General features: G+C 33.7%; 1 protein-coding gene across 1 annotated transcript in view; it reads left to right on the top strand.

The window, feature by feature from the left end:
- DMD (dystrophin) overlaps positions 1–16,949 on the top strand; it is a 2,218,635-nt gene that overhangs the window by 842,667 nt on the left and 1,359,019 nt on the right. Inside the window, exons 20-21 of the mRNA XM_063601607.1 lie at positions 7,650–7,891; positions 13,365–13,545. Coding sequence (XP_063457677.1) covers positions 7,650–7,891; positions 13,365–13,545 — 423 coding nt within the window. The remainder of the gene's footprint in view (positions 1–7,649; positions 7,892–13,364; positions 13,546–16,949) is intronic.

The raw sequence follows: 16,949 nt of genomic DNA, 5'->3' as shown, positions 1-16,949 counted from the left end.
TTAGAATAATTTTGTAATTCATCAGTTTGCTTTTAGAATGAAATTCCAAGATGGAAAAAATAATTTCTGATAACTTAAATTTTACTTCAGTTTTGACCTGAAATGGTACATCAGACATATTTCCAAATGATTTCTGTGTGTTTCTAAATATCTGTGAAGCAATGAAGATTCAACATCACTTAAGTAATGCAGAAAACAAAATCTATTTGTCCTGAAGGCAATTTGTTGAAGGAATTTAAGACATATGCTGAGAAGACAGGGTAGGGTGTTAAGGTTGTTGAAAGTACAAAATTTACCATGGTTACAATGTAGAAGGGAACCTCATTTGATGGTGCAAAGTATTGTTAAAAATCAGTTGTACGTTCTAGAAACAGTATGTCTAGTAACATATGTACAGTTTTTCAGTGTCACATACAAGTTTTATGATCAATTGGAAGATACTTTTTATTTTCACTGTATTTTATCAAATGTGAAGAGTTGTATGCAGAATTTTAAAACAGTTAATATTAACCATATCATTCATTTTACAGCAATAATTTGTATATTAAGAGTTTATAGACAGTAAGAGATTCTTACCAATTTATTTGGAATTTTTAACCACAGAAATGAGTTGGCCAAATTCCTTGCCTGCTTTAAAACTATACATGGACGTTTTCCTTATGGATGTTCCAGTTCTTTTGGTCAGAGTAGAAGTGATCTTTCACGATCATAGACTAAAAAGAGAAGCTACTAAAAGGAGAGTGTTAACTAAGAAAAATCACGTTTCTGGCATTTTTGGCATGAAATTGTGGTATAATTTTTAACTGATTTATCTCTATCTTAGCTGTATTTTTTGTTTGAACTAACATTACAATTAATTTACTGTTCTTATGTCAACATTAATTGGTTGGATAAATGTGACAGAATATTGGATGGTGCAAGGTACCTCTTTTTACTAGAGACATTTTTGGATAGCTGTAATTTTCATGCAGCTTACCGTCAATATGTAAGCTTAGGATCATAACCCTGGTCTCAGGAAACTGTTAACTTAATGAGGGCAAGTGAGAGGCTAGACCAGGTATCTAGTGATGTATTTATATATTCCTGTAGCTGTGCATATTGAAAAGGGAGTTTCCAAATTCTTTATTTTACTTTTTAAGAAAGATGTGATATAACTTTAAGGTTTATTTTTACATTTCTTAATTTAAATACAAAATGTTATAAATAATTTAGAAATTTAGAAAAATTTAGCCATTAAATATAGTAAGTAATCTTTCTAATGCTTTAATAATATTGCTAACTAATAATGGTTTTCTAAGATTTTAATTTGAACAGTCTTTAAACTGATGCTTATCATGACCAAGGCCTTTCAGTGTATTATTGAGATTGTGGAGTTTTAGGACAACCTGGGGCTAAAATAATATACATATGATTATACCTAAACATATGTCTGTTTTTATCTATTTAGGATTAGACGTAATCCTTTTTGTAAAATAGTGTTCTTGCATGAGTACATACAGTCTCATCAATCAGGTATAACACAAAAAAGCCTAGTTTAGATAAACTGGTTTTCCATATTAATACTGAAATTACCAAAATATGATCATATCAAAACATTTATTTGAAAACATATGTAGGCGTAGCTCAGGTTCTCGTTGTTTAGTCTCTAAGATCCTTTCACCATAATTTCTAGAGGAGATACTATAATTATCTAATAGGGTTAGTTAAATTGTGATTCATTTTCAATTTCTATTTGTAGTTTTCTGTGTGTTGATTAAGAGTCTAAGGAGAATCACATCAAGGACATGTTTAAATAAAAGTGGTAATTAGTAGTATATTAGACTAAAGAACATCTCAAAACTATCATTCCCTGAGTGCTAGATTATAGTGTTTAAGGTGATACCTGATAATAAGTATGCTAACTGTTGTAATTAAATGGCACAGAATGATAACACTTACGAGAGCTCTTCTTATCCATAACATTAACCAAGTAACTATCTTTTTTTCTTGTATTTTGGTTCATAGCTCATTAGATAATTTCACATGAATTATGTTATTTGAGGTGGGCAACCAGATTTTGTCAGATGGGTGAGGGTAGGGATTATGGTCATTCTGGCTCATTTCAAAGCTAAAACTCTCATGATCACTGGAAAAACTTTCAGTAGCAGCTCTTCTAATCATATATTTTAATGGCAAGACATATTGCAAATAGTCTGTATACAAATGTGGCATGGAAACTGTACCACTTGTAGTAGCCCAGCCCCTTCATCATGAATGAGTAGCCTTCCACGGTTGCATATATTTCCTCTTCTCTTATTCCTTCCTCAGTACTGGGCAATTTGATTTATATTTCTTCTTTCTCCACATGACACTTAGTATAATGCTCTACACAGAGTTCACATTCAATAAATGTTTTTAATTGACAGGCACATTTTTCTTGGTTTAAGTCTAATCTCCAAAAGGAAGAGCTTCTGTGGGTGTGTGTGAGCACGGCATACATGCACGGGTGAACTCGCATGCGCAGACATGTGCGCGTGTGTGTCCATGTGTGTGAAAGAAAGAGACTGTTGTTGTCACTGTTGTTGTGGGAAATGAGTGGCCAAAACACATGTGAGTAAAAATCTGACTTTTGTCTAATTTTATGATGTTTGAAAATAAAAAAGCAAAAGGGCTATATTAGTAAAATTTATATTGCCCTCACTAGGGGTATTACTTTTATATATACCATTAATTTTTAAAAGCTATTACTTTAAGTCAGTGCGGTCACAGAAACCTCTAAAATTTAGCCTCAGAACTTGTCTTCACAGGTTTTGAATATCTCTCGATTACATTTTAGACTATTACATTGAGTGCTAAATGGACTTGTAATAACCCTCACTTAAAGTTCAGCAAAAATAGGAGACTGTTTATTAGCAGCTTTATTTTAAGTTTCTATTCCAAATATTCTTTTAATTCAAGAGCTCTGGAAACACTGGTTTTGCATTATTCTACCCTGGCTTCATGGCTAATGATGAATATACTTGATGAGGAATACTTCACTTTAAGTGGCAGTTCTGAAGTACTTGCATGGAAGGTGGTTCACAATTAACATTATTCTAACAGTCTGTTATGCACTGTACACAAGTAATAAAATTAATGGATACACTTCAAGTAATGATCCATTTCCTCTGGGTGCAATATATTTATTCATAGACTATTTCAGGGGTTGTTTAGAATATGAGATGTGAATGGATTATGATCCATTATCCCTGAGATTCTAATGTGCTACAACAAAATGGTTTCCATAAGTATTGCTCATAATGCCTGGTGTGTTAGTATTTGTATTCTTAAATAGCTAACACAAAATTAGAAAACAGATGCTCAGATGATTGATACTTAAAACTTTTCAGATATTTACACTTACAAACTCTTAGAAAAGTTAAAATTTTCCATTGAGCCAAGGAGCATAATTCTACGGAATACATATAAAACAATTATATATAATAATAAAATCCATATGCAAATATTTACTTGGATAACGCTTTGAACCCTTTTTCATTCTAGAAAGGTTTTAATGGACTTTCTTAGAAAAAAAACAGTAGTTCTGGCATTTAGATGGTCAATTAATTCATAAAGTTGAAGTAATAGCATTTCTAATTTTAATTGAAGAGAGGTACATTAAGTAATGTGACAGTGTCGGTTATTAACGTGACAGTGTCAGTAAGTAACGTGACAGTGCTCTCCATCCCCTGCCCAAGTATTTTAAAGCAAATTTGATGCAAGAGAGATTGTGTGCTTGTTTGTGTATGGCTTTTGGCTTCAGTGTACATTGGTCTCATAATTTTTATATTCATATAGAGTACACTATTGATTTGGTATTGAATGAGTTCATGAGTACAGTGTAGTTATTCTCTTTCTACTCCAAGCTGAGAATTCTATTAGATACTGCCAGTGGAGACATTTCCTATAGGAGTTTATAGTTTAGAAGGACAGTTTATGCCCTTGTTGAGCAGGCAGCATATTCACAATGAATTAATACAATGTTTGCATACAAATCCTTCATAGCAAGACTTCTGATTTTCTGTGCCCAACATTATGTCTTTTCTAGTAACATCTAGAAATTTCCACGTTTTTTTGAAATTTTTTGGTTTCTTTATAACTTCAATCTCAAATGATTATAAATGTGGCAGAATATTCCAGGATTCCCAAATAAACTCTTTTTATTTTTATTTTAGTTGGTGACAGGGTCTTGCTCTGTTGCCCAGGCTAGAATATAGTGATGCAATCATAGCTCAGTGCAGCCTCGAACTCCTGGGCTCAAAGGATCCCTGGTTATTGATAAAACTTGTTTAAAAAATGTATAAATACACCTTCTATATCCCATATTAGTCCTATATTATATAAAATTAGGACTAATTTTAAAATAGTATTATTAACTTTTTATACATATCCTGTTTCAGTCATTAAGAAGATTTCCTCTCCCCCTAATTTTCACACAAGAGATCTAGTCCCTTGTTTTCTGAATATTCTTTTTCATTTCCTCTATATGGCATTGTCTGATATGTCTTTGTTGCCTAGTATGTGTCAGCATTTGTTATAAGTAAGTTATATATGTTAACTCAGAACTTTGATAAGTATCCTATGAGGTCGATTCTATTTTTAATCCTCATTTCATGGATGAGAAAAATAAGATCCAGTGAAATTAAGTAACTGAACCCATTTCACACATCTAGTAAGGGGCATCAAATTTGAACTCCGGTCTCTTTAACGCCAGAATTCTCACCGGTCATTTCTCTGCCTTTCTGCCTGCCTCCCCCTTTTTGCTATTATAGATGTCGTTCTTTTACCTATCACTGCATTTTCATTGCCTGCATTCAGTTATAAAGATCAATATGCAAATAAATAGAGCGTATTGTAAATTTCAGTGTTATGAATTTGTACAAAGCTGACTTTTCTTCACCATTTAAATTTCTTTTACAGTGATATATTGCAACATTTTTTGGGGGGCAAAACATAGAGTTTTGTGTAATGATCAACAATGACTCATTAAAACTTGTCCCTAGATTTTAACAGATACTGCAGAGCCTATTGGTACCTCACTATAGTTTTATCATTTTACAAAATTAGCATATCCATATTGAAAATCAACTTATAGTTTCGTTTTTTCATTTGCTACGATTTGTATGGTTGACCTTTCTCAGGGACACAAAGTGATTTCTCTCTGTGTTCCCGTCTCATTTAGACAAATGTTGAATAATACTCAATCCAGCATCAGTCTATCGGTCTCTTTAATTTAGCATTTCTTTTTTGCCTATTTAATGCCTGGTTCATGTTGACTTTTCACCCTTCATGGACTTCTAACTGCTTGTTCAAGTTCAACATATGCTGAAAATATTTCTCCTAAATATCTGATCATTTAGATCCATGCCACATTTTTTGTTATTAACATAATTTAAAAATTCTGTCCAGTATATTTTTTAATTATCTTTTTATTTTCCAGAAATGTTAACATTTTATCATAATACTTTTTTCAAACGGAGTGCTCATACGATTGAAGTTTCATATTCTTCTCTTACACTTTATACCAAATGTGGTCATTTTATAACAACAGTTACTTAATCGCATCGCTTAACAAATATTTTGGTACAATTTTTGATCACTCCTCAAAATCTAACGATCAAAAACAGCATGTCACAATTGCTTCCTTAAGCATTAGGAGGATATTAGAATATGTAGCTCCTGTAGACCACGGACTTCTTTTATACTTAGATATATGGAGCAATGTATATATTCTTTTTACATTCTATTATTTCCATTGTATCTCATTAAAAATATATCAGGGAAGAAGGAGGGGAAAATAGTTGACGATAATATTTGCAAAGTTTGTCTCCTTCACCGCCATCCTGAGTAGCATTATGCTTTGAAATTAGTGAAGTTACAGTTGTGTTTCAAATGAATTGAGGGACATGGTTTGGCAGCATTAATATCATTATGACAAATACAACATTAGACTATCAGGGCAGAGGGAAGTGAAAGAGGATAAAATAATATAGTTGTTGAATTCACATCTATATTTTTTTTAGTCTTTAAAAAGGATAAAGTGGGAGGCATGTACAAGTTAGCAAAACCACAGGCCTTATGTTTCTAGAGACGTTCTTCAGACTTTTTAAGAACTTAGCTTCCCTTTAACTAAATTATATTACCAGAAAATTAAGTAAAATGAACATTTTTAAAAGTAGATTATCTTAGGCAACCTACTCTTCTACCAAACTACTCTTCGAACTTTTAGGTATTTTAACCTAGAGAAAGAACCTTATAGTGAGTTTATGTTCTTTTGAGTTCTCTGTAGGTACATGAGGGAATATAAAACATTTAAATATTCAGTATTTCCAAAGTATAATAAAGTTATCAGTGCTAATGTAGCTATGTTTAAAAATGCATGATATCATATTTAATATATTTTCTCTTTTATATTCTGTCATTAAGAAAACTATATAAGCTAATAAATCTAAGAAAGTCTAAATTTTGTAAACTAACTTTAGAGAGTTTGAATATTTTAACTCATAGCATAGCGTGATGTTGCCATGCTTTCATGCTATGTATGGAATAATATGTACTTGGATTGGCATTCGTCATATATGAAATGACATAGCATATTCCATGGTACATAGTAGGTACTCCAGAATGGTAATGGTGATAATGATATGCTTGTGTTTCCATTTTTCCCTTGATAAAGTTTTCTGGGTTTGGTATTACTACAGATGATTTTAAAACTTTGAGATCAACTTCTACATTTATAAATTTAAAAATGTTTCACATTAGAAAGATTATTTTTCCTAGTACTTGTTTTTCTTCCTCGCATCCATGGACAATCTGAGACAGAGTCTCACTCTGTCGCCCAGGCTGGAGTGCAGTGGCGCGATCTCGGCTCACTGCAAGCTCCGCCTCCCGGGTTCACGCCATTCTCCTGCCTCAGCCTCCCGAGTAGCTGGAACCACAGGCGCCCGCCACCACGCTGGGCTAATTTTTTGTATTTTTAGTAGAGACGGGGTTTCACCATGTTAGCCAGGATGGTCTTGATCTCCTGACGCCGTGATCCCCCACCTCGGCCTCCCAAAGTGTTGGAATTATAGGCATGAGCCACCGTGCCCAGCCGACAATCTGTTTATTTCTAGTCTTCTATAAATGAAATAAAGAATAATCTTGGATTTTGTTTCCTCTTTTTAAAACTATGAAAATACTATTTAAACTAATTTCCAAGCCCATTTTTAAAATTAAAAATGTAAGTTAGTTCGGGGAAGTCTATTTGAGTAATATGCATGATATTTAAAATGTATCTGAAAACATCCAAAATGTTACTTGTTCATGCAGCCTTCCAGCTCCCATCAGAGCTTTGAGCACTTTTGTTTTTATTTAAGTTTTTATTTAATATTTTATTTACATATATTCTAATTTTCTACATCTTATGTCTTCTTACTTGATGGCATTGATATTCTTTGTTGTGACGCAAGTCTAATAATTCACAATGAATAATATGAAATCATATTTACACATTTATATCTTAGGAAATAATTGATTTGGTTTGAAATCATTCATGTGAATACTTTTATAATTAGGATGTGTTGGCTTTCAGATCATTTCTTTCAGTCTGTGGGTTCAGGGGATATATTTAATTATTTTTTTCTTTCTAGAGGGTGTTAATGCAGATAGCATCAAACAAGCCTCAGAACAACTGAACAGCCGGTGGATCGAATTCTGCCAGTTGCTAAGTGAGAGACTTAACTGGCTGGAGTATCAGAACAACATCATCGCTTTCTATAATCAGCTACAACAATTGGAGCAGATGACAACTACTGCTGAAAACTGGTTGAAAATCCAACCCACCACCCCATCAGAGCCAACAGCAATTAAAAGTCAGTTAAAAATTTGTAAGGTAAGAATCTTTTCTCCTTCCATTGGGAGCATAATCAATAGGTATTTCTTGGCAATTTCCAAGAAGACAGTAACAAATTATTTAGTAATGAAACGTTCACCTTCTAAGGATTTAGCTAAGCGCAATAAAGTTTAAAATGTAAGCAACAGAAATCTGTTTAAATATGTAAGACGTAGATACCCGGATTCTAAAATTGTATTTGGCGTAGTTACACAGCGCTAATTGATTGTGTCGGTTTGCGTAAGCATGAGGCAGTTTAGGAGTGTGGAAACCACATATATCCTATAAAAAATGGCCTCTCACTTTGGAACTCTTTCTTTGTGACGAGTGAAACATAGTCATTTTGAAAAAGTGGAATCCATGGAAATAGTTAGAAACACGGGTCAACAACAAGCTTGGATGCAATATAACTAGATACATAAGGAAAATATTTAAAACTGATGGACCTCTCAAATTACGATAATTTAAGGAAGGTTTCTTTACAAAAAGATATTTTTAAAATGTAGCTGGAGTACAGAGGAACCACACCGGATAGTGTAGTAACCCAGCATCAGAGTTCTTACGTCTTTTTGTCCAGAAAGGATCAGTGAGAGAGAAGTTACAGGAACTCAGAAGGAGACAGTCAGATCCTCATGGTAAAAGCAGCATGGCCGGCTTAAGGAATCCTCATAGAAATGGAGTCAGAAAAATAAACACCCCACTTCACTTTTTTCCCTGCCTCCAGAATCTTGTCAGGGCTCCTCACTGACTAAACTTAATCGTAAGACAAAGGACGAGGAACCGTCATCTGTAAATATCAGTCTCCTGGGTAACAGGAGAAGAGCGGACAGTGGATCTAGAGGGGCAAACAAGATGTAAGTGGACAAAAGGGCCTGAGAAAGAGATGAAAGGATTATGCCTTCAAGTGTAAGAAAACAAGAGCTGTATAATAATGAAAATAGCCTAAACTGTTTCCATTGTTACTATGAGCTATGTGCTTTTCACGGGGAATGAGAAACTGATTAGAGGATGGACTAAAAGGTTTCCAGGATGAACGTTTAGTGATAGATCGAGATGATTACATTTAATACAAAAGGCAAGGAGTGGAGATTCATTTGCATACTTTAAAAAGAATGGTTTAAATAAAGGTAGAATAGACATGGAAAGGTGACAACGTTGATTTAGAAAAGGTATTGGACCCAAAAAGTGATGAGAAATTCAAAGCTATTTTGAAGAGAAAAACAATCGAAGGACTTAATGGTTCTTCAAATATCGGACCTGTAGCATTATTAGGTTTTCTGTTCTTGTGTTAGTTTGCTGAGGAAATAAACTCAGAAAGTATACTTTTGGATAAAGAATACCTTGGATAAGGCACTTGACTTATTAGGCAAATACACACATCTAAGGAATTTCTACATCGAGATGCATTTTGTAATTTAAGAATAGAACCCATGCGGTTTTTCCTATGAATCAGAGGAATAATCCAAATACATTATTTCTTGCCACAAAAATCTGATGTTACCTTATCCGATTCTTGAGATTCAGATATAGTAGTTAGTAATAGTACCTACACAGTACATTCATGCATAAAATATATATATTAAGTGTCTCTAATGTGTTTAAGAATGCTACTGAGTGTATTAATCAGCTCAGGCTGCCACAATAAATACCACAGACTCGGTGGCTTAAACAACACAGGTTTATTTTCTGAGAGTTCTAGAAGCGAGAAAGTCCAGGATCAAGGTTTGGTAGGGTTCAGCTTCATCTTCTAGTGAAGGCTGTCTTCCTGGCTTGCAGATAACCAACTTCTCACTCTGTCCTCACATGGCTTTCCTCTGTGTGTATACATGCAGAGAGAGAGAAAGAGGGCTGTTTTTCTTTCTCTCTCTTTTTCTCTCTGCCTCCTTTTATAAAGCCACCAATCCCTAAGGGATTAGCCCCCCACCCCCGCCACCCCCACCCAACCCTGATGATGTCATATAAACATCATTACCTCTTAAAAGTCCTATCACCAAATAGCCTCACCGATGGTTAGGACTTCAACATGTGAATTTTGGAAGACACAATTCAGCCCATAGCACTAAGTTTTGGGAATATTAGAATGGGCATTCATGGACTATGCTTTTATTGTATTAATGGAAAGCAGAGAAGAGAGATATGAAACAATGGAATCAATATTTTTAAATTTCCTGCTAGGAACAGTGGTTTAAACTAAGATGCAAAGCTTTGGGAGAATGAGTAACAGGGAAAAACGAACCTGATACGGCCACCAAGGGCATCTTCCTTGAGGGAGGAGCATTTGAGTTAAGACTTTTGTGATGAGTTAGAATTAGGTAAGAGAACAGTGAAGCAAGATTCCAGGCAGAAGGAACACGGCAAGAGGGAGCAATAAAGGCCAAGCACCTGAATGAAGACCATTGTAAATGCTGAACATAGAGGGGCAGATGAATGAGAGGAGAGACAAACAGGAATCAATCAGGTATATAGGAGACAAACCAATGACTTCTGGGACCTGCTAGTATCTTGGTCTTGATTTGAGGAACAAATGGAGATCACCAGAGGTTTTATATATTAAATATTGTCTGGAGGTTGAGGAAGTCATCCTAAGGGGAAATATTTCTCTTACTGCATCCAGCCACAAAGTTCCAAATTCCGTTGTCACCTCCTTATCACCCCTTACTCTTTCTCTCAGACCCATTGGTGTCTATTAATTTGAAGAATCACATTAGGTAAAATATTTAGCAAGATAAGCTTAATATTATTCATACAAGGGCAAATATATATACTGTTCTGCTGAGATTAGTGATAGGTAAATAAATTATGACATGTTTCTCAGCGTTTTATTTTATTTGGAGAAGTTTTAGAACATTAGAGCGTATATTTAGCTCATATTCTAATGATTGGCAGAACTGGTTCTTAATATTGTGGGGGTTAGAGAGCCTTATCAGAATTGGAAAAAATTCTTGAACCCTTTCCTGTGAAAAATACAAAAGCTTCCATGAGATAAGCATATAATTTTAATGAATAAACAGACTCAAAGGAGATACCATACTCTGGAGGACCAACTAAACCAAATCCTTTTATGGAAATAATGGCTAATTGTTCACATCTTTTTAAACACAAAATACTTCAGTTGAAAAGTATCTCTTCTATGATTTATTCTCAGAACATTAAGGTCTCAACTGAACATTTACCCAAATGTTTTATTAGCTTCAAAGTCCCCTTTGTTTTTCAGAGCACACTTGGCTATAATGTTGGCTCTTTCTATAGCCCCCTGAACGGGAAAAATGGCGGCCCTCCATCTGGCCAAATATAAATCAGGTTCTTAATGGTTCACAGTAGATGCCAATGCTGCCATTTGTAAATCTAGCATACAAATTTTATGCATATATTTCTGTACTATAAATACAGAATATTACCCTTTACCTCTTGTCTTATTTCTTATCCGTGGATATACACCAACTTTCTAGCACTGGTTTGAGAAGATTTATATTTGAATGAGAAATATAGGTCACCTCCCATTTTGCTAAACATCTTTAATCTTCACCCACCAAAACGATTGAATCGTCAGAGATTATTTTACCAGAATCAGCTCATACCATTATAACCACATAAACACATTCCTCTGAAAGCTGTATTTATGTTTTTTTTAATGAGAATAAGTGGCATTGTACATTAGTCTTGCAACCATGACAGAATTTATGTGATAAATTTCTCAGCCACTCCTAAGACAAAAGTTACTGTCTCCCAAAGAGTATGAATGCCTCCATAAATATTAACTTTTTTTTTGCCTTTTCACTTTGATTTTCAGGAAGCTCAGATTTCAATTCGTTCAGAATTGGTATAATTCTTTCCATTTTCTCTTTCTTCTAATAGGCTCATGTTCCAATTTTTAAATTTCAATTTTCCTGTTGTTACATATTAAATGGTAACTAATCCTCAAGTATTTTTTTCTAAAGACAGCATATATATGAATTGTAAGTAAGCAGCCATGATAATAACACTTTTAAAAAGGGCAGTGAAAACTTTCTGAGTTCAAATTATATATGTATTAAATACGAAACAATTCCAACTTCACTGGAAACAAGAACATGAAATCATTTATGTAGAGAATAGCACGTCCAAAAGAAATACAGTGCTAGCCACAAATTCAAGCCACAGATGTAATTTAAAATGGTCTAGAAACTACATTAGGAAAGGAAAAAGAAACGGTAATTGAATTGCAATAGTACATTTTATTTAACCTGATTCATCAAAAATATTATTTGAAAGTGTAATCAGTATTTAAAAACTTTGAGATTATGTTCTTAGCTTTTCTTAGTCTTCAGAATTAAACATATTTTGGTAATTTCATGCATCTAAATTTGGACCAGTCACATTTCAGGGGCCCAGTTGCCACATGAGCTAGTGACAGTACAGCAGTGTTCAGGTGATTTTATCATACAAACCAGGGTACTACTGAGAGCGAAACAGGGTGCTACTAATAATTATGCCAGGACAACAAGAGGAAACCTGGACAGCCACCGTAATTTAAAAAGTGGCAATTGGCTGGGCGCGGTGGCTCACACCTGTAATCCCAGCACTTTGGGAGGCCAAGGTGGGCGGATCATGAGGTCAGCAGTTTGAGACCAGCCTGGCCAACAGTGAAACTCCATCTCTACTAAAAATAAAAAAAATTTGCTGGACACGGTAGCGGGCACCTGTAATCCCAGCTACTCAGGAAGCTGAGGCAGAAGAATCGCTTGAACCTGGAATGTGAAGGTTGCATTGGGCCAAGATCGCTTCATTGCACTCCAGCCTGGGCAACAAGAGTGAGACTCTGTCCCCCCCCCAAAAAAAAAAAAAAAAAAAAGTAGTGGTTGCCTGTTTGGTCAGGAGAAGTAATGAGACCATACAAAAGATAGAAGATTATAGATATATTTTTATATTTGGTTGTGTACATACATATGTATAAGTATTATATAGATTTTATATATGTGTGTATATAATCTATATAATTGTATCAAAATATATTTATAATTATAGTATACACATATACATATATGTAGGTATATATGTAATTTATATTTTGCACAAATGAAAGAGAAAATATGGTTCATTGAGTGAGCTTAAAATTTGAAGCAAACGCACATCATTTTGATAGAAGAGGGGTGTAGCCAAACACCTATATTTGATTTATGGAAAGGATTTAAGGTCATGCATAGTACTTTTCCACTGTACATAGTACATTCATACCCATTAATGCTCTAAATTATGTCATCTTGAAATTTAGATATCATTATATAGGATGATACATATTGAACAAAGAGCCAAGCTATCCTTAAATGTATGGCCAGTGATAGAGGCTTGTCTATACTGTCATGGATGTTTCTTATCAGATATTTGTCAAGGCTATTAAGCTAAACTTGCCTTACTGCTTTTTAATACCTTCTTTTGCAAAATGTAATGTATGCAAAGTAAAAGTGTTACTTACTTTCCATACTCTATGGCACAGGATGAAGTCAACCGGCTATCAGGTCTTCAACCTCAAATTGAACGATTAAAAATTCAAAGCATAGCCCTGAAAGAGAAAGGACAAGGACCCATGTTCCTGGATGCAGACTTTGTGGCCTTTACAAATCATTTTAAGCAAGTCTTTTCTGATGTGCAGGCCAGAGAGAAAGAGCTACAGACAAGTAAGTAAAAAGCCTAAAATGGCTAACTTGACATTTTCCAAAATGGTTATTTGTGGGGAAATCCAGAAAGTACTAACATGAAACAATAATTTCTGTAAATGGAACCATTCTCCCTACAACCTGTATTAACAAGGAACGAAATACTGGTGTAACAGATAAGCTGTCTTTAGATTTTTTTGTCCTCATAATAATTTTGTGACTTTGAGAAAGAAAACATGTTTTGTATGGGAATAGCTTCTCCTTGGTGGATTGTAGATTTCAAAATCAGTTGTTTTGAACATAGAAGAAAATAAAAGAGCAGTTGAGGTCGTATGAATACACTTCCATTAAGTCTGGCTCGCTGTATATACAAGAATATTTGCTAGGCATCTTCTAATACTTCTGTCAATTTATCTGAAGAGTATTATAGCTTTAGCATACATGTGGCAACTGAAACTCAGCAAAGGACAAATTATTCTTTGGGCTACATTTTACTACTGGATCACTATAATTACATAAATCCTATTTTTTCCTTTGATGATAAAAGATAAAAGTGGAGCAATTATGCAAATTCATGCCATGTGACTAGCAAATTTTTCAAGATGTTTCTTTTGTCTCTTCCTGAATTGCTTTAATAAGATGATGTTAATACATAGTATCTGCTCCAAAATATCTCTACTCATCAACTTAATTTTAAGACAAAAATTCTTTTCAGAGACAGATGAATGACCACCTTTATGAAATAGTAAATGGGGTTTTGATTCACTATATACATGCATATATGTGTTCATGTGCACACAAAAGGAATTACTGAGTAAAATTGGGTTTGAAGGCATTAAGATAAAAGTATTTTTCTGAAAAAATCTCTGTCCCAAATTTGTCATGAGAAGCACAGGAACATGTGTTTGTTTACTACTAAAACTTTAATTAGTTGGAAAATATATTATCCTATTGCTTTTCTTTGTAAATATTTAAAGAATTCACCATATAATATCATTTCCAGAATTAATGTAGTGATACACAACGCTTTTCTCATTTCCCAGCTTTTCATTTTTTACAAAAATGAAATGAACTAAATAAAGCTAAGGATAAATACTTGTTTTTTTTTTTTTTTTTTTTTTGTACTTCAGAGTCATTTTTGCTAAGGGGTTTATTTTCCTGTACAGGTAGTAAAACTTTATAAATAATATCAGCTCCCTCTAGTGGATTTCAGTATACTTGTTGCTGTGCCTCTTTAAAACCAATTTGGGAAAATATTTTAAATGTCCTAGATTTTCAAATATTGACCTATTTAACAATAAGGTATTTTCACTTGTCATTACATACATAACTCCCCCTTAAAGTTAAATACATTTAGTAGCTATGCAGTAATTGTTGGGCAAAGGAGCCATTTCACTGGAAATTTACTTTAATCTGTATATACCTCTTAATCATATTAAAGTTCAACTTTTTATCATTTACTTTAAAGATGTTCAGAATAGCAATGTTTGATAACTGAGATTTGTCTATGATGTTACAATATAAATACGTAATAATATATAATCTCTATTCATACAGATCTCCATCCATCCATCCATCCCTATCATCTGTCTTCTCTTTTTTAAATTTCATACCTACAAATGATGATTGTTTATAAAACTTCCTAACTTTTTCACTGCTATTATATTTAAACAAATTGTCCCCATTTCCACTGTAGCTACACATCTTTAATTTTACTATTCACCCTTTTGGAATGCTTGTCTAGATTAATAAATAACCCTTTTATTAAATATGGTATATATATATATAGGGAATGAAAAATGTAGCATATGAAATTACATAGCTGTTGATTTTGTTAATTTGAAATTATTTCAAATAATTGCACATGTGTATGCATTATATCCGAACTGGCACCAGGGAGTAAATCTCATTTCTTGTATTCCTCCACAGTACTTTGGACGTATTAAGTATGCAGGAAATAAGAGCTAACAGAAGTGCCTAGGCATCCATACTGACTTTTATTTCCTCTTTACTTTTTTGAACTTGCTTTTTCACACAAAAACCTGGCTTTTAAAATATACTATCAGTGTTGGAAATTGGCATAAGGAATTGGTAGTTGTTATCTGACATAAGTGATAGGAGAAAATAATATAAAAAGATAAAATTCTATTTTCAAAGCACTTTTTACTCTATACATAACTAATTTATACATCATTTTACCTAACCCTCAGAGAGAAACACATTGAGTATTTGTTATTATAACTATATCACAAGTAAGCTAATGGGGTTTGAATAACTAAAAGGATGGATATGGGATGCTGTAAGAACTAGATCGTATACATGAATGTTCATAACAACATTATTCATAATAGCCAAAACGTAGAAGAAATCCACATGTCCATCCAGTGATGACTATATGAAGAAAATGGGCACATCCACACAAGGCAATGTTACTGAGCAATAAAAAGGGAGAAAGTACTGATACATGCTACAGCATGGATTACCCTTGAAGACATTATGCTGAGTGAAAGAAGCCAGTCACAAAAGATCATATGTTATATGAGTCTCTTGATATAAAATGGCCACAATAGGCAAATCTGTACAGGCAGAAATAAGATTAGTGGTTGCCTAGGTCTGGGAGGATGAGGGGGTGGAATTGTTTCCCATGACAGTTGATAAAATACTTTTCTAGAGACTGAAAACCAGTAAACTCATGTTATATGCTAGATGAATATAGAAACACAGCATCTAGTCTGTTGTAGATAATTGTTTCAACAAAGAAAAAAATGAAACCTTATTTCTTAATGTAAAGAAGGAAAAATATTGGTCATGTAATTTGAGTTTATTTCATTAACAATTTGGAAATCATGTTAAAATAATTATTAGGGATTTTATTGGTTTGTTTTAGTTTTGCAAAAATGGAGAAAGTGACAGTATTAGTTATGACAAAGCCAGTGTTTTGTCTGTTCTAAAGTTTCAAAATGATTCTCTTCTGTTCTACACCATTAGATTGCTTTCAGAACAGAGTCTTGCTCACTTATTCACTAACAAATTCAAGAAATAGTTTTGAACACCTGGTATATGCCGTAAAAGTGCTGGGCACTAGGTAATATACATGGTGGAGAAAATCAAGAGCAATATATCTTCATGGAGATTATTGAAAGAAAGATAATAAAATTGAACCTGTGAATATTATTGCAGATTATAATTACTTTGGCGTCTGAAACCGTGATTCTGGGGAGACGATGTTAGAACCAAACGTGGAGAATGTGCAGGTGCCAGCTATATGATAAGTTGGAGAAAGGACATTAGGAGAAATGAAAAGAAACACAAATTGCCAAAGGTGAAGAATGAGGGCTTGGCATGTCCAGAAGACATAAGGGAGGCCAGAAAGGCTGGAACGTAACAAATCAGCCAAAGATTAGGACAAGATGAGGGTAGAATTG

This window comes from Pan paniscus, chromosome X (genome assembly GCF_029289425.2).
Source record: "Pan paniscus chromosome X, NHGRI_mPanPan1-v2.0_pri, whole genome shotgun sequence".
Taxonomy (NCBI): Eukaryota; Metazoa; Chordata; class Mammalia; order Primates; family Hominidae; genus Pan; species Pan paniscus.
Note: the sequence above shows the minus strand (reverse complement) of the source record. Positions and strands in the feature narration are given on the sequence as shown.